Source organism: Stegostoma tigrinum, chromosome 2 (genome assembly GCF_030684315.1).
Source record: "Stegostoma tigrinum isolate sSteTig4 chromosome 2, sSteTig4.hap1, whole genome shotgun sequence".
NCBI lineage: Eukaryota > Metazoa > Chordata > Chondrichthyes > Orectolobiformes > Stegostomatidae > Stegostoma > Stegostoma tigrinum.
Window position 1 is genome coordinate 123,055,005 of NC_081355.1, and position 19,248 is coordinate 123,074,252.

The 19,248-nt window shown below is 40.8% G+C and overlaps 1 protein-coding gene across 2 annotated transcripts in view; it reads left to right on the forward strand.

The window, feature by feature from the left end:
• apbb1ip (amyloid beta (A4) precursor protein-binding, family B, member 1 interacting protein) overlaps positions 1-19,248 on the forward strand; it is a 146,451-nt gene that overhangs the window by 70,131 nt on the left and 57,072 nt on the right. For both annotated transcript variants that reach the window (XM_048561099.2, XM_048561107.2), the window contains exons 4-7: positions 578-894; positions 3,336-3,413; positions 7,175-7,334; positions 16,744-16,865. In XM_048561099.2, coding sequence (XP_048417056.1) covers positions 578-894; positions 3,336-3,413; positions 7,175-7,334; positions 16,744-16,865 — 677 coding nt within the window. The remainder of the gene's footprint in view (positions 1-577; positions 895-3,335; positions 3,414-7,174; positions 7,335-16,743; positions 16,866-19,248) is intronic.

The window sequence follows — 19,248 nt, forward strand, 5'->3', positions numbered from 1 at the left end:
CCCCACAATGCTACAAAGCTGGTCAATAGGCATAGGCCTCTCCCTCTACATGTTAAATTCCAGAAGTGGTGGGGACAAAGCTATTGATTGGCCACATAAGAGCCTAAATTGCTACATGCACAGATAGCCCAAGATTGGGCCATTATTGGTAATATTGTAGCAGGGGTAGTGGGGAACAGGTGGATTGTAGGCACAGAACATGTGGCATTTCATTGGCCATCATCATACAAGCACATCACTGGGAATTCTGTAAAGTCCAGCCCAAAAAACCTCAAAGCTCAGGCAAAGTCCATTCAACCTTCAGTCATGCCTGTGCTGGCTCTTTGTAAGAAATGACAGAATTAATTCCACTCCCCATCAGCATTCATTTCACACAGAATCCTTCTATCTGGTAGACAGAGAAGACCTTCAAGGCTGGGTTCAAGCCAAGGTACAGGAGGTGAGTAGAGAATAAGCCAATGCTGCATTCCATCCTGCTGGCCAGATTTTCTTTTTGAGAAAAGAATCTTATAAGTTTGCCGTTACTTTGCTCTTTAAAGTACCATTGAATTTTAGTTTTGCCAATTCATTCTGCTAGAGTCTCTCAATGCTCTGGAAGACACCGACTTGGATGCCTTAATGGCAGACCTAATGCAGGACATCAGTCAGACAGAGCAAGTCTGCAATGCAAGAGCCATGACAGCTACATCTCAAGCTACCCCAGCTTCAAACATTTGGAGTTCCAATGCAATGCCAGATTATTCAGTGATCCCCCCAGTGTCACAGACAGGATATGCAGAGCAATCAAGCCTAGATCTCCTACCACCTCCACCTGACATGGGCCCACCACTCAGTTCAGCTTCTGTGTCACTTCCACCACCACCACCTCTGGAACCACCAGAACCATTGACAGAGGTAAGAGTTCCTTTTTCCAAAAAAAAATGAAAATAATTCACAAAATGCTAAGTCTTGCTGTCTACCCTGATTATGAAGAAACAATCTGTGCCTACAAAGCTTTAGTTCAGCACAAATCAATATCTTCAAAAGTTGAGGAGGGAAAAGAAGGAACTGGGTGAGGAAATTATATAATTAGAATGAAGGATGAAGTCACATTCCTTTGTAGTTAAGGACATGTGTTGTTTTGCTGAGTATAGTAACATCTATATTTGTGTTAGTTGTTGAGAACAAACTTCCTGTGTTAATGCCCTGAAAAGCCTTTGGAGTTACAGTAAAACAAGTGTTTCATTATTTGAAACAGAGATTTACAGTGTCAATTATAATAGTTAATTCTATGCCTCATGTTAGTGATTATGCAAAGAGGCTTAAAAAGATTGTATTGCCATGGTGAAAATTTCAGCAAGACGCTTACCTCTTTGGAAAACAGAAGGGGCCCATCTGATGGCTGAAATGGCTCAAGGCTGAACACCACGTTTTAGAGAGGAAAGACCTTGCAGTGGAATTAGAGAAGATTTTCAAGAATGGGCCCAGAGCTGAAAGACTGCAGTTATATTAATGTCAGGAATCTGGTACTGTTCTCCTTAGTGAAGTTAAAGACAGATGTATAAGAACTGTTCAAAATCATGGAGGATTGTTCTGTAGTAAGTGAGAAGAAATTGTTTCCAGTGACAGGACTGTTTGTAATCAAAGAACTCAAATTTATGATGTAGGAATTGACAAAGGACCCAAGGGAAACATAAGAGAAAAGCAGATCAAGATCTGTACTGTTTGAAAGAAAGGTTAAAATTATTTAATAATAACCCCGATTAAATGTTTGAAAAGAAAACATTTACAGGACTATGGGATAAGATTGAAAGATTGGGTCCGAGGATATGTATTTCAGAGAGCCAAGATAGGCATGATGGCCTGAATGACCTCCTTCTTGATGTATTAATTTATGGATTCCATAAAATAAAGTCAAACCACATTAACACTTATAGAATGAAACTGCATCCAGTTTCAGCAACATACTGACAGGTGTTATCGACAGTTAGAAAGGACTTCACATGCAAAATTCCTATGTATCTTTTTCAGGCTTAATAATTACAGCCAGAATTGTGGGAAAAGTACATTGATACTTTATTTTGTCATAGTAAGATATATTAGCACATTGCATATGTGCGAACAGTTGCAGATCTGGGAACAGTAGTGCAGAGTTGATGTTACTGAACTAATAACCTAGATCTTTGCATTTGTGCTTTGAAGAAAGGGAAAATTGAGTCCCTTTTAAAATGCTGTGGATTGACTCAACTGCTGAGATGGAATTTACTGCAGCTATCAAGATGTGAGCAGAGTTTTCAGAGGAGGTTGTTAGATGTAGATTGGCCCAAAGCCTCGTAAGTGAATTGGAAAGCAATAATCCAATCTTTCAATATTAACAGGTATTTAATAAAATCTGCATATGCAACTTGGTTCACAACTAATAAGTCTTTCCTTATGGCATTCCCTAACTGTGTACCAGGTTTCTGTCAAAATCTATCCATTAGTTTTTAAGATATATTGTTTGTTATAAGATTTTTTAACAAATAGATTAACAGACTGACAAACAGTGGCAAAATCATTATCTCTGGCCACCTTCAACCTAACAGGTAATAACAAAGATTTTCCCAATAATTCTTGTAGCAATCTGCAGGAGAAAACTTCAAATGTCCTATTTATTCCACTCTGCTTCCTGTCCATTGACCAACCTTTCATCAATGCTAATTTATAATTATTATATTAACCCAGTTCAATAAGCTGTAATTTTTCCAGGGAGTGGAGGATGATGGAACTAGATGGGAAGGCTGATGAAGGAGAGGACTCAGAGATGGTGGCGGGGGTGTAAAGTTTCATGATCGAGAGGACAGGGAAGGCCTGGGGACTGGGTGAGAGGCTGGTCATTGAGAGATGACGGGAGAGGCTGTTGATTGAGAGAAACTGGGGAAGAGACCATTGAGAGGATGGGAGGAGAGGCTGGTGATTGAGAGGAATGTGGGTGAAGCCAGTGACTGAGACAACTGGGGAAATGCCTCCGTACCTGGGATCAGCTGAGTGAACCTTCTCTACACTGCCTCAAATGCCAATATATCTTTCCTTAGATTAGGGGACCAAAAAAGTACATAGTATTCCAGCTGTGGTATGACTAGTGCCTTTTCTAGTTTTAGCAAGAGATCTCTATTGTTATATTCCATTCCTTTTGAAATGAAGGCCAACATCCCATTTGCCTTCCCTATTAACTGCTAAATATCTGTGCTAACTGAGCAGATGTACGCTTGAGGACTCCCAAATCCCACTATGTAGCAGTTTTCTGCCATCTTTCTCCATCTAAGCATTATCCAGGGATCTTTTTCATAAATCCTAAAGATTTTTCTGTTTCGCAGGAAGAACGAGAAGCCCGGGCAAAAGCTGACAAAATCAAACTTGCCTTGGAAAAGCTGAAAGAAGCAAAGGTTAAAAAGGTCAGTAGTTTGCATTCATGGTATTCCTGTGATAATAATACTAGACACATAACTTAGAGGTCAGGGGGCCAAATCACAACCTGACATATTTTGAAACTGAATTTTAAAGCTCTGTTAACTCACGGCAAAGACTCCGCATTATGTCAGTGGGACTTCAAACTCTCAAGGTGAGAAGTTAATGTCCTGAGAGGCAGAGCAGCTAGGTCCCTCAGAGTGGAGGGGAGGCACGTCTGGGTGCATTGAATGTGCCCTTTGTGCCAGTACAACCTCTGTTGACCACAGAGCCTCTGGCTCTGAAGGGCCCCTGGCCTGATGCTGGAGGGTAGCCTCCATGGAGACAGCAGGTACTGTATGTGGTGAGGGGCCAACTTACTGTTGGCTAAATACTAGCTCCCCCTCAAAATTAATTTAATGTTTATACCCAGTGTGATTGGCTACCTGTAGCACAGAGACTATATCCAGGTTCCCGTTGGAAACTTTTCATACAAACGCCAGAACAAGAGCAGACAACTCAGCCCTTCAAACCTGCTCTGTCATTCAGTAAAGTTATGGCTGATCTGATGTTAACTCCCACTCTACATTCTCGCACACTCCTAGTCATGTGTCTACTAAAACCAAAAGTAGGTGGGGTGATGCTATGATTTAGACCTTTGAGATTTATCCTCACTCCTGACCCAAAATCACTCGTTTCTCATGGTTACAATATCCTCCATGAGTTGGAACATCTTTCTGGATGATTTGCTGGATCTGGTGGGGGTTGGACTGAGAAGGAAAGGTGCAAGATGTCTCTACTCCCTTATATCTGTGTAAACCTTGTATCAATGCTGTCTAATCATACCTATCATTAGCATTATTATTCATGGGTCTGCTGCGATTGATTATTTAAACTTAACTTGTTAACAGAGGCTGAAGATTGCCAATAAGTCCTTAAAAAGCTTTAAACCTTCATTTCTCCCTTTAATTTAATAAGTAAAAATAAAACAAGGTAGTTAACAATAGAAAATGTGCTAATTTGGTTTTCCCACATATTTATTAATATCTAATTCTCTACTGAAAAGCAGAAGGTGTGATTTGCTTGTTGCCATTGTCTCGGGGTTGTACACGTTGCCACAATGTGTGTAAGGAAATGGTTTCGTTCCTCCTCAGACCATCTGGAGGAAATAAGATGCTTCCCCCAAGTAACAGCGAAGAACAGAACCAAAGGTCAATTTAACCTGAGCGGCTGCCCTTGTGCACTTCCTGCTAACTTCCTCAAAAGCTTCAACAGCAGGAATCTTGGAATAGATGGCCTATCTGTCATTTCACATTGCAGTCGACAAGAAGAAGTTTACTCTGATTAAGTACTGGGGAAACTAAAGCCATTCAAATGACTATTCCCTGTCCCAGGATGGCAGGTTTGGATGCAGGGAGCTGAGTAATTAGAGGGAAATTATATCAGGACAGTTCCCAGATGCATTTCCATTGCCAGCAATTTTTTCTATGGATTATGGAAATACAGTCCAGCGTTGGATGGGGCGTTGCTACTTGAACCAACATTTATTACTCATCCCTAGTTGCACTAGAGAAGGTAGTAAGCTGTGTTGTTGAACTGATGCAGTCCATGTGCATGTTCCCAGATTATTGAGGAGGAGCAGTGAATTAAATTAATTAAGAACACAGTTAGGTCATGGTTTAGCCATCTTTAAATATGCCAATGTTCTGCTACATGCAGGGACGGTTCTTATTGTCAGCAGAGGCAGCTACCTCTACAAAGCTGGCGTCACTCTGCAGACCAGGGAGCCATCGGTTCTATCGGCTTTATATTCCAATGATGTTACCACTGTGCTATTATCCCCCTGAAATACGGAGAAATACTGAACTGTCAAGTGAAAAGAGAAATGCATTTATAAAGAACTTAAGTAAGATCCTGACACATCAAGGTGTAGAGCTGGATGAACACAGCAGGCCAAGCAGCATCAGAGGAGCAGGAAAGCTGCCATTTCAGGTCTGGATCCTTCTTCAGAAATGGCAGAGAGGAAGGGGTTTCTGAAATAAATAGAGAGAGAGGGGAAGGCGGATGGAAGATGGATAAAGGAGCACATAGGTGGAGAGGAGATGCACAGGTCCAAAAGGCAGGGCTGGAGCCAGTAAAATTGCGTGTAGGTGGGGAGTTAGGATGGGGGTTGGTCAGTCAAAGGATGATCCTGTTATGATCCCCAAAGATACAGATGTCTTTTTGTCAGAGTTTTGAATTCCTGTGACTAACTCAAGGTGAGTACTTCACCTGATGAAGGAGCAGCACTCTGAAAGCTTGTGATTTCAAATAAACCCGTTGGGCTATAAGTTGGTGTCGTGTGACTTCCAACTGTGTCCACCCGAGTCCAACACCGGCATCTCCAAGTCATGATTACTGAGTAGGTAGTTAACATTCTAAACTGAAGAAAAGCTATTCTCACTTAAAATAGCAAAATCCTCACACAACCTTTATACAATGCACCACAATACAATTCTCTCTGCAGAATTATTACCTTTACCAGAAACAGTCTAACTCTGCTTTCAGTTTCCAACAGACCTGTTTGTCCCAGCTTCATTGAGTTGTAATGTCTAGTGTCTGTCAAAAGTTGCTTCCTTCAATCCTCTGTGAATCTGGGAACTGATGTCCAGCAAGGTGCACTCCAGCAATTCCTTCTTAATTTCCTACAGACCCCATCTCTTGAGCAAGAATGAGCTCCCAACAGAATTCACTCATAGGGAACTGTCTTTTCACTTGATGTTCACAGCACCTGCTGCTTTCCCACCTTTCTCTCTCTCTCTCCCTCTCTCTCTCTCTCTCTCTCTATTTCTTGACAGGACTCTCTCTTTGTTCAGGGTTTCTGAATCAGATTCTACTTCTTTGATTGGTGTCTTGTCCATCAGTCAGGGAACCAGTTAGGACCTTCTATTAGTTCCACAGTTGAGACCTAATGAAATGAGAGGACTTTTAGCCACTTCAGTGACCATAATCATGCTTTCCCCTCAATTGATATTCCTGAACGTAGCTGTCCTGTCAACCCGGAGCTTCCAGCTGATCACAGCTGATCCTATATTTCCTAACACCAAATTTACTAATCTCAGATTTGCAATTAATAAATGATCAAGCACATACGCAAAGAAGAATTCTAAACTTGCTCACCCTTTGCATACTCGTGTCTCCTAATTTTAATTCCAAAGGATCTTCCTCCAATGTTTGGATTGTGTATCTTAGTCCTAGACTCTGCAAATGCAGAAGTAGTTTCTCTCTGTTTACTCTAGCAGTTCGCCTTCATATAGTATGATTCACAGAATCCCTATAATGTGGAAACAGGCCATTTGACCCAAAGTGTCCATATCAACCCTCTGAAGAGCATCCTACCCAAACTCACCCCACCCACCCTGTCCCCGTAACCCCACATTTCCCATGTTTAATCCACCTATCTAACATATCCCTGAACACTACGGGCAATTTAACATGGCCAATCCACCTAGCCTGCATATCTTTGGAGTGTGGGAGGAAACCAGAGCACCCAGAGGAAACCCACATAGACACAGGGAGAATGTGCAAACTCCACACAGACAGGCACCAGAGGGTGGGATTGAACCTGAGTCCCTGACACTGTGCAGCAGCAGCAGTGCTGACTACTGAGTCGCCGTGCCAGCGCTTTGATCAAAATATTATTTGGCATTCTAAATTACAAAGGAATTGTAACTAATTGTATTTTTGTTTATTCAAGCATTCTATCGTAATCCTTGCTTTTACCCATCAGCTGGTTGTTAAGGTCCTCATGAATGACAGCAGCAGTAAAACACTGATGGTCGATGAAAGACAGACTGTGAGAGAAGTTCTGGACAATTTATTTGAGAAGTCTCACTGTGACTGCAATGTGGATTGGTGCCTATATGAAAGAAATCCAGAACTACAGATTGGTAAGATGTGCAATTTTATAAAACTTTATCCACAACACAAGAAAAGCTTGAAGCTATAATGTAGTTTTTAAGCCTTTTAATATTTTTTGCATGCAATTGCTAGAATGTTATGTATTTATAATGTTAATTTCTCAAGTTCTAGGGCAATTAATTTGTACTTAAACACTAACTATTGTCCTGACTGGGGACTGTTTCATAGAATCATACAATCTCCACAGTGCAGAAGCAGGCCATTTGTCCAATTGAGTTGACACCAACCATCCAAAGACCATTCCACCTAAACCCAAACTCCCGCATTTATCATGGCTAATCCAACTAGACTATACATCCCTAGACACTATGGGCAATTTAGCGTGGCCAATCCATCTAGTCTGCATTTCTTTGGACTGCGCAAGGAAACTCAAGCAAATATGAAGGTTTCTTTTGCCTTTGAAAAGCTGCTTCATCTACTCCAGAGACAAAAATATTATGTTCAGGTAATGCTCAGACAGATGTAGTTCTTTATAAGCATTTTGGAATCAAACACCAGTTGCATGTTTATGCTGTTTCTTAGAATATCGGGACATTCCAGGACCCTGGACTTCTTCTTCAGAATGCATAGGATGAGCTCAGACTGCTGTGGAGTCAGTCCACAGTCCAACAACGCCTCCATGCCAAGGCCTGATTGCAGTGAATGAAGAGCTACCTCAACCCCAGAACTTTTAAACTCATCATAAAACAATATTTTCCAATCTTCCTGACCTTCAGGGTATTGTTAGATGCAGCTCTAAAATAATTGCAACATTACTCAAGAAGCTTGTCACTAACCAGGGCAAAGCAGTCTATTTGAGTGACACCATGTCCACAAACATCCATTCCCTCTATCACCAATACTCAGTAGCAGCAATTTATACCAAAAAGATGAACTGCAGAAATTCACCAAGGCTGCTTGAACTGCACCTTCTGAACCCACAACTACTTCCATCTGGAAGAACATGGCCAGCAGATATATGGGAACACCACCACCTGTAAGTTCCTTCCAAACCACTACCATTCTGACATGGAACTCCAGCATCTGCAGTTTCCATTATCTCTGGAACCATATCATGTTCCTTCCGTGTTGTTAAGTCAAAATTCTGGAACTCCCTTGCTCAAAGTATTGTGGCTGTTATTACACCTAATGGACTGCAACACTTTAAGAAGGCAGCTCACCACCAACTCCTCAAGAAGAGTTAGGGATAGGCAATAAATGTCTGCCTAACCAGCAAAGCCCAAATCCTCCCTCAGTGCCCTCAGTTCCTTCATCCAGAGAGTTAACATATAGTGTGAATAGTTGTAGTCCCAACGCTGATCCTACAGAACTTCACTGGTCATTGACTGTCATCCTGAAAAATATCTTTTATCCCCTTTCTCTGCAAACCCCCCGTCAGCCAGTCTTACAGACAAAATTGATAAACAGAAGTTGGTGGACACAGTATCTTCAATCTTTCAGGAGGCTTTTAATCAGATGGAAGTTAGTTGGCAAAATTAAAACTCTTGGGATAGGAGATAATGTAGTGGCATGGACTAAGAATTGGCTAACAAGCAACAAATATGGAGTAGAATAAACAGATCTTTCTCACACGGTACACTGTGACTGGCATGGTACCATAACACCCTGGTTTTATAAAACCCTGGTTAGACCACACTTGAAATATTATGTTCAGTTCTGGTCACCTCGTTATTAATTCTCATGCAAATATAATTGGGGACTGCTACAGTATAGTTGCAAATGTGAACAGTTCAATTGCAGTTCAAAAAACTGTGAACGGTTCAAAGAACAGCACTATTTAACATCGATTAATAGTACAAGACAGCTCTCTATAAATGATCATATGGTGTGCAACCACTGCTGAAGAATTCTGGGGTTAAAACAAATAACAGTTTAATAGTTCTGTCCTGAAAATGCTGAAGCAAAATCACCCACTATTTCATTCTACCATCCAAGTCAAAATTAGCCCTCCTGATTCCAATTTCCTTAAATACCATTTCTCTTAACATTTACAGCAAGTATATTATATCCCTCAAGAAACTTAGTGCATATTTTAGGCTGCATACTCCAAAAGAAGCTTGCAATTATGCCATGGCTCTATTGAGGTAAAGTATCTTCACATGTTTGACGAGACCATTATCAAATAAAATTGGATTAAATTACAACAGATTGTCCAAAAGCAAATCAAATTGCTAAACCTTATGGGAAGTCTAAAAGGCAGAGAGAGAGAGAGACTGAAACAGACAGGTTTATGGAAGGAATCCAGAAATTAGCAAAAAACATTTGGAAGCATGGGCACAAATGGTAGAGCAATTAAAACTGGGAATGGGCAAAAGGCAGAATATTAGGAGTGAGTAATGTCAGTAGGTTGAAACGCGAGAGGAGAGGTACTGAGGATAGACGCCAGCAGAGATTTGGAAACAACTATGAGAATTTTAAAACTGAGGTGTTCCCAGATCAGGAGCAGTTAGAGATCAGTAAATACAGGGATGATGGTGATCATGGCTTCATCTGAGTTAGGAAATGGGCACCAAAGTTTGATCAAGCTCAAGTTTGTAGGGGGTGGAAAATAAGAGGCTGACCTTTGGAATCATCAAGTCCACCAGAACAACTGAAGTTGACCTGTCCATCTTCCCTGGACTGACCTATCCCATCCCTACCTCCCCACCTATACTCTCTCCACCTATCTTCTTTTCTCTCCATCTTTGGTCTGCCTCCCCCTCTCTCCCTATTTATTCCAGTTCCCTCTCCCCATCCCCCTCTCTGATGAAGGGTCTAGGCCCGAAACGTCAGCTTTTGTGCTCCTGAGATGCTGCTTGGCCTGCTGTGTTCATCCAGATTCACACTTTGTTATCTTGGATTCTCCAGCATCTGCAGTTCCCACTATCTTTGGTGGGTTTCCTGGTTGGCTCAGGGCTTTTGACCCATAGCATAGAACGTAGAACATAGAACACTACAGCGCAGTACAGGCCGTTCACCCCTTGATGTTGCGCCGACCTGTGAAACCAAACTGAGGCCCATCTAACCTACACTATTCCATTATTTTCCATATGTTTATCCAATGACCATTTAAATGCCTTTAAACTCGACAAGTCTACTACTGTTGCAGGCAGGGCATTCCATGCACTTACTACCCTCTGAGTAAAGAACCCTCTGACATCTGCCCTTTATCTATCCCCCCTCAATTTAAAGCTTTGTCTCCTCATGCTAACCATCTCCATCCGAGGAAAAAGGCTCTCACTGCCCACTCTATCTAATCCTCTGATCATCTTGATGTCTCTATTAAGTCACCTCTTAACCTTCTTCTCTCTAACTAAAACATCCTCAAGCCCCTCAGCCTTTCCTCATTAGACCTTCCCTCCATACCAGGCAACATCCCGATAAATCTCCTCTGCACCATTTCCAATGCTTCCACATTCTTGGTATAATGTGGCAACCAGAACTATACACAATACTCCAAGTGTGGCCGCACTGGAGTTTTGTACAGCTGCAACATGACTGCATGGCTCTGAAACTTGATCCCTCTCCCAATAGAACCTAATACACCATAAGCCTTCTTAACAACCCTATCACCCTGGGTGACAACTTTCAGGGATCTATGTACATGGACACGGAGATCTCTCTGCTCATCTACACTACCAAGAACCTTACCATTAGCCCACTACTCTATATTCCTGTAACTTGCTTTCAGCAATCAGAGATAGAGAAAGAGAGGGCAAAAGTGAGATTTCGCCCTTTCTCTTTCATTCTGCAAGTGCAGGGAAACCTAGTACTGTAGGTGTTCCCCCAAATAACATTCACAGCACAGTCTAGCCCAGTTGCACTGGAACAGCAAACTAGCACACACATGAGGGCAGATGGTTTTTTAATCTCTTCGCTTGTGTATTCCTGGCAGGGGAAATGCAGGCATGTCTTTGGCCCAGACTGCTTTCTGTCACTTCATATTATGTCCAAAATCTGGAAGTGACAACTTATGGGGGATGGTTCAGGCTTTCACATTTTATCTCTTCCTTTGAAGTGGTTCTCTGAAATTCCTTCCAGGTGCAAAATTCCATGGACTTCCTTCAGCCTGGGTGTAACCCACATAGAAATATTCCAGAAAGTCATTGAATTGCATTCTCATTCATCCCTGGCTGCCCCGTTTCTTAAAAAAAATGTCAACCTGTCTTACTTACAGATTCACTATGTTTATACGTAATTCAGGGGCAAGGTTTGTTGTCATAAGAAGGTCAATCTATGGATGACAGCAGATCAGGAATGTAAGGATAGCATAACTGAGATAGAAGTTCCAGCCTACAATGGTTCAAAAACAATTAGACCCTTGGGGTAGGTAGCATGAATCCCAGGAAGCTATAGGAGATTGAAGGAAGTCACTGAATGCTGGGCAATTGTTGATTGAAAACATATCAATGTGAAGCTCATACTCAGAGTATGTGGTGCAGCCACTCTTAGAGTATTGCGTACAGTTCTGGTCGCTGCATTACAGGAATGATGTGGAAGCATTGGAAAGGGTACAGAGGAGTTTTCCTCAGATTTTGCGTGGTATGGAGGGAAGGTCTTATGCAGCAAGATCTGGACAGCATCTAAACTTGGACTGTTGAGTAGCAAATAATACTCGTGCCACTCGCATGCCAGGAAATGAATATCTCCAACAAGAGAGAATCTATCCATCTGCCATTGATGTTCAATGACATTATCATCAGTGAGTCCTCTACTATCAACATCCTGAAAATTACCATAGACAAGAAACTGAATTTGACTGGCTATATACATGCAATTGCTGCAGGAGCAGGTTAAGGGCTGGGAGTTCTGTGGTGAGCAATTCACCTCCTTTCTTCCCATTGGCCATCCACTATCTACAAAGTGCTAGTCAGGACTGTGATGGAATACTCCACACTTGCCAAGACAAGTGCAGTTTCAACAACACTTAAGAAGCTTAACACCTTCTCGGGCAAAGTGGTCCATTTGATTACCAGCCAACCACCTCTTTCAGCATTCACTACCTCAACTATCAATACACAGAAGCAGCACTGTGTACCGTCTTCAAGGTGCACTGCAGCAACTCACCAAGGCATCTTTAAGAGCTCTTCCTAATCCATAGCATCTATCTCATAAGGTCAAAGGTAGAAGACACATGCAAACACTACCTCCTGCAAGATCCCCCCATGTTATATTTCATTCTGCCCTGGAAATATATCACCCATCTTTGCTGGGTCACACTCCCTAGAACTCCCTTCCCAACAACTCTTGTGCATTTCTCTGCACCCCAAGGACTACAGTGCTTCAAAAACACAGTTCACCATCACCTTCTCAAGGATAAGTAGGGATTGACAATATATGCTAGCATAGCCAGCAACATCAGCATTCCACAACAAAGAAACAAAGTTTGATAAATCTTCACACAGAAGTTTGCTAAAGCTTGAAGCTACAGGAATTCAGTTTAAATCTTCTGTATTTTCAAGAATTTAGATAAAGCACAGAAACCAAAGGGTACTTATGAGAGGAGATATGTTGGGATAGGGATAGGTAGTGATTTTGGTACCCTTAGAGCCATTGCTGATGTGTTCAAATCAAGAGAGGCAATGAACTTGAAGTCAGTAGGTCAGAAATTGCAGCTTAAATTATACAAAATATATGAAAAAGCAAGATAATACCAGGTGAAATTTAGTACAGTAAATTGTATGTTCAGCCTATTGGGCTAGATTTTACTAGCATTCTTGAGATGGCTGCCTCATTAGATTGTGGCAGAAAATGTCAAAAGAGCCTCTTAATTAAAAACCTCAGCAGTATCCCTGCGCAAATTCCTGAAAGCTGCCTGTGTGCATGCAGTGCACGTAACTTGGTTCTGCCACTAACTTGGCATGTTACTTGTGGCAATCTATGGAGATGAGATTTCTGGGTGTAAAACAACCTCGCAGCATATATGCACTGTTCTCTAATAAGTGCAGGCAGATATACTCATTCTCCAACTTACAAGGAAAAGTTCAATGAGCCAGGGATTGTATCCATTGAAGTTTAAAAGGGTAAGAGGTGACTTGATTGAAATGTCTTAGTGTGTACGTGAAAAGAATGCTTCCTCTTGTGGGAGAACCTAGAACTAGTGAGTTTTGAGAAGATTTGTAGCTCAGGTTGAGGTTCTGGATGTAAGTTTGCTCGCTGAGCTGGAAGGTTCGTTTTCAGACGTTTCTGAATAGAAAGCGGGACATAACACCAGGACTTCACCGAAGGCTCACTGATGATGTTACCTAGAGTGGTGATGAAATGTCTGAAAAAGAACCTTCCAGCTCAGCAAGCAAACTTACATCCAGAACCTACAGCTAGGAATCACTATTCATAAATTGAGTTGCCCTTTTAAGCGACAGATAAGGTGAATTTCTCTCTCGCAGAGGACCATAAGTCTTCAGGACTCTTCTTCACAAAACAGTGGAAGCAGCATCATTGAATACTTGTAAGGCTATGATAGAGAGATTCTTGATAAGAAAGGTGTTGAATGGATAGCAGGTAGGTGGGATTTGGAGTGATCAAATCAGCCATGGTCTTAATGAAGGGTTGAGCAGGCTCAGGAGGTCTACCCTTGCTCCTAATTCAAGGATGTATAAAAATATAAACATCTGCATATCTATATAAACATCCATATATGTTTAAAAGCATGTCAGTTCCAACTTAAGCTTAGTCATCACCCAGAGCACACTTCTTAAAGGAGTTTTGATATCAAGGTAGATGTTTTATAAGATTCTTTGCCACAATAATACACCAAGAAAAGTAAAATAACCAACCTAATTGATCAAGTGTGGCATTATCATTTTGGTGATTATTCCTCAAAAATATTTATTATTTTCATTATTGGCCAAGTCACCTAATGATTATGGTACTGATTAAGCAACTCGGAGGCTATGAATTTATAATGGCCCAATGGCACAATTTCAAAGTCTGAAGAAACCATCTAGTATTATTTGAAGAATAACACAACAGCGTTTATTTCAGATCAATGTGGTAAAGACTTCACAAACCAACTCACACAGGCATTTGATGAATGAGTCATTGTACTATGGGGAAAAGGGAAATAAATTTGATCTTAAAATGTTTCTCAGTAGCAGTTACTATCTAAAGATTGCTTGATCTTAAGTTAGATTTGAATTATAATTGTTAAAACTTGAGATTTGCTATTTACACTGCAATTACCATGAATGGCTTTGAGCCCAAAAAGCCTTTTGAAGTACTATTGTTGTTAATAGTAGAACTATCACCTCGTTCATTCTGTCTCTACTTTCTTCCTAACAGAGACTTTGTTTTGATAAATTAGGAGTATTTGTCAGTTTGCAGTGCACATTATCATCATGAATATATTCAAAAACATTTATGGTCTTGCTACACACAGCAACCAGCCTTTCATCCTACGATTGCCGATATTTGATTCTGCCTCATGCAAGAGTTTAAAAGAGCAGAAGTTACAAGTTGTGTTCACAATTTGCCAGGGCTTAGATCTTAAATGCCAAGGAAATGAGATTGTGGCAATTCTGATTTATTTATTACCTCACTTATTCCCATTTGAAGTACTTCATGCCTTGCTGGTGCTAATTCATGATTTCTTGAAAAGTACTTCCCACCCCTTTAGTTTTAGAGGCTGAAATGTCTACCTAGAGTAAATATAATCTACAAACTAGACAATAAAGTTCCAGACAGTAAATGTTAAAAACATTTGAGGGCCTACAAGAGGTCAAATTTGCCACTTTAACAATATCGTATACAATGCCAACAGGAAGTTTATTAGTCAGCCTTCGTAACCTTGCCTGTGGAACACTGCCAACAGAGTATAATAATAGCATGTAATTAGAGTACAATATCATCTGTGCTGTGCTGTGCAATTGGAATGTCTTTTTTGCCTTTGGGCAAGCAAGATAGAATTATGTCCAAATTGCCCTTTAAGTCACTCTATACCACTGATCTTAAAACTCCATTAGTATAGACACCCACAGCATTGATGTTGGGATGGAATTGAATATGCAGCAGCTGGTCAGTTGTGAACCTTACCCATTCATCCACAACAAAATTCAAACCATTTTCTCATTTACCTTGAAATGTGACCATCATTGGTAATATCTTTGCGGTGGTGGTATTGAGCTGCCTTCCCACATAACTATAGTCCAAATGATGTAGGTACATGCATAGTTTTATTATACAGTGAGCTCCAGGATTTTGACCCAGTGAATGCACAGCGATACAGCTCAATTACTTGGAGGAGAAATTTCAGCTCGTGGTATTCCATGAGCCTATTGTCCTTATTCTTCCAGATGGTACAGGTCACAGATTTGGAATGTGCTTTTGAGGGTGGCTTGGTGAGTAGTTGCATTGCATCTTGCATATGGGATACCAATACCAATGTGCACCAATAATGGAGGAATTGAATGTTAAGATGTTGGATGAGCTGTTGATCAAGCACACTGCTTTGTATCGGTTGGTTTCAAGGTTCTTGGATGCTGTTGCAACCACATTCATTCAGGCAAATGAAAACTATTCAGTTGCTAGGTTTATATCTTGCAGATGGTAGACTGACTTTGGAGGGTAAGGAGGTAAGTTAGTCCCCACAATATTCCCAGACTAAATTACAGTAAAAAGAAACACCATGTTAAAATAGCTGGAAGGAAGGATAAAACTAAAGATCGGCAACAAAAAAATTGGTTATATTCATTATCTCAGAAACACTTCCAACTACTTCAGAAAAAAAAGAGTTAGTCTTTTAAGTGCAGTGAATGTTACATAGTTAATCTTCTAGCCATAGTGCACACAATATTCCAATAAATTGGGAATGATGTAAGGAATGATATTGGAATGATACGAAGAATGAAGAATTTTAGATACAAGGAAGGATTAGAGAGATTGGCCTTGGAGCAGAGATGCTTAAGAGGTAACCTTATCGAGCTGTTCAAAATTATGAACGATTTTGACAAAATAAATAAAGGTTTCTATTTTCATTAGTTAGTATGTCAGTAACTAGGGATCTCAATTTCAAATGCCAGCAAGAGAGCACAGAGTGAAATGAGGATAAACATCTTTGCTCAGAGAGTTGTTAGGATTTGGAATACGCTGTCTGGGAGAGTGATGGAGGAGAATCATAGGAAATTTCAAAAGGAAGTTGGATATATATTTGAACGTGGTGATGTTAGAGGGCTACAAAGACAGGTCTGGAGAGTGGGACTAGCTTGACAACTCTTTCAGGGCAGGTACAGCTGCAATAAGTTGAATGGCTTCCTTCTGTACTGTAAAAATCTATGATTCTAAATTATGATGAGATCATCAGTCAGTGGGTGTATATGTTGGTGCTGTGTCAATTGCATTATATCATCTTGTTTTATGCACATGTTTTTAAATTTCTGACTTTCAGATTTTTCTTTTGTCCAGAGCGATTTCTGGAAGATCATGAAAACTTAGTGGAGACCCTGTCACATTGGACACGAGACAGTGAGAACACACTTCTATTTGTTGAAAAGAAAGAAAAGTATGCAGTCTTTAAAAATCCTCAGGTGAGCAATTGTTATGATATGAAAACAATTGAATGGCTGGCATCCCAGAATTTTCAACCATCGTTTTTACTGACAGCAGTAACCTGCTTTAAAGCAACACTGACTGGAGGCCAAAAGTTGTCTTTGTGTAGAACAGCTCACTGGCTTGTTTGGATTAGATGAAAAATTATTGCACAATGCTCTGAAAATTACATCTATCTGTAAATGACAACCAGAATGAAAATGAATTCTTCATGTTATACATAATAACTCTAAAATAACCCTTACTTGTTTAACTGAAGGAAAAAAAGCAATCTGTGCGATGGGATATGGCAGTGCAATCAGTGACAGGAAAAAGAACCACAGATGTTAAGTTTGCAAGCAAAATCAAAATAGCTCCAAACATTTTCCATAGGAAAGGAGCTCATGATTTTTCAGATTCTGATGGGCGTTCCTATCCAGGGAGAGGGATGGGGATTGTGGATCAAAGGCCTAAGGGATCTGCAGGACTAGAAGGCAGCTTCAAAGGCCTCAGGGTGGATCAGAGACTTGGGTAGGAGAGGATTCAAAGGCCCCAGGCACAAATAATAGACCTTGGAAGTTATTACATTTTTCACTCTGGAGAGTTTCCGGAGAGTTCAGATTATTTCTTAGTTTACTGCTGCACTGTTTTCACAAGATCAGCTCTTTTAATGCTTGGCTGTATGGACTGAGAAAGACTTGTTGAATGGGGCGTTGGTGGCACTATCACATTGTGAAAATAACTTAAAATACTTTAGAATTTGGGAACTGACGTGTAAAGATTTGAAAGATAAAGAGGAATTGAGAAATGAAATGCTTGGTGTTGTCTCCCTTTCTATTTCCATGGTGAAACTTTTGGAAAATTCATAGGGGATGTAAATCAATTGGCATGGCATTCTCATAGACTCTGAATGATCAGAAGAAGGAGTTTGAGAGTTACAATATCTTTCTCAGTTTCCAAGCTCAAGCACTAGTTACTCAACCCTGTCATTTGATACCAGGAGGGAACAGAACATTGAAGGTTAATCCTCCTGCAGTTTGCTTGGGCTAAATTCCTGATTTGGAGTATTAGGAAAATACATAACTCTCAGCACTTTTGTAGATTACATAACTTAATAACTAATTGATTGAAGTTGTCTTTCATAAATACATGTGGCAAACCAGTGGAAACAGCAACATCAATGCAAAATTAGATACCTGAGACAGGCAAGACCACTGTTGTCCATGGCACCTTCGGTAATTGACCATTTTTAAATGCCTATGAAAATTAGTCCCAAAGTCCACGTAATTGACTGAGCTACCAATGAACAGGGGTAGAGATGTCTTGCTGCAATTGTGTAGAACATTAGTCAGGTCATAGCTGGAGTATTGTGTACAGTTTTGGCCTCAATATCTAAGGATAGATATATTTTCCGTGAGACAGTGCAAAGGAAGTTCACAAACATAATCTTTGGGCTTGTTTGATTGGGAGACACTGAAGAAACCAGGCCCATATTCTCAAGAGATTGAAAAATGAGAGGAGATCTCATTGAAACCTGCAAAATGTTTGCAGGGTAGATTGGATGTTTTCCCAGGCTGGTGACTCCAGAACTAAGGGGCACTGTCTCAGAATTAGGGGCAGGCTATTAAAGTCTATACAAGAAAGAATTTCTTCACCTGTGGGAGGCGAATCTTTGGAATTCTCTATCCCAGATGGCAGTGGAAAGATGAACACTGAGCATGTTCAAAAGGGAAATTGATGGATTTAAGAACACATGACCGTGAGAAATAGGGGCAGGGTAAGGCCATCCTTTTTTTTCGTTTATTCATTCATGGGATGAGGGTGTGACTGGCTAGGCAGCATTTATTGCCCATCCCTAATTGCCCAGAGTGCAGTTATGTGTCAAGCACATTGCTGTGGGTCTGAAGTCACATGTAGGCCAGACCAGGTGAGGATGGCAGTTTCGTTCCGTAAAGGACATTCGTGAGCCAGATGGGTTTTTCCCCAACAATTGACAATGGACTAACAGTCATCATTAGACTATTAATTTCAGATTTTTTTTGAACTCAAATTCCACCATCTGCCATGGCGGGATTCGAACCTAAGCCCCCAGAACTTTATCTGGGTCTCTGGATTAACAGTCCAGTGATAATACCACTAGGCCATTGCCTCCCCATGACTGGCCTATTGAGTCTGCTCCATCATTCAATAAGATCACAGCTAACCTTTTCATGGACTCAGCTCCACTCACCCACCTGTTCACCACAACCCTTAATTCTTTTACTGTTCAAAAATCTATCTATCTTTGCCTTAAAAACATTCAACGGGCCTCAACCGCTTTACTGGGCATGGAATTCCACAGATTGTCAACCCTTTGGGTGAAGACATTCTCCTCAACTCATT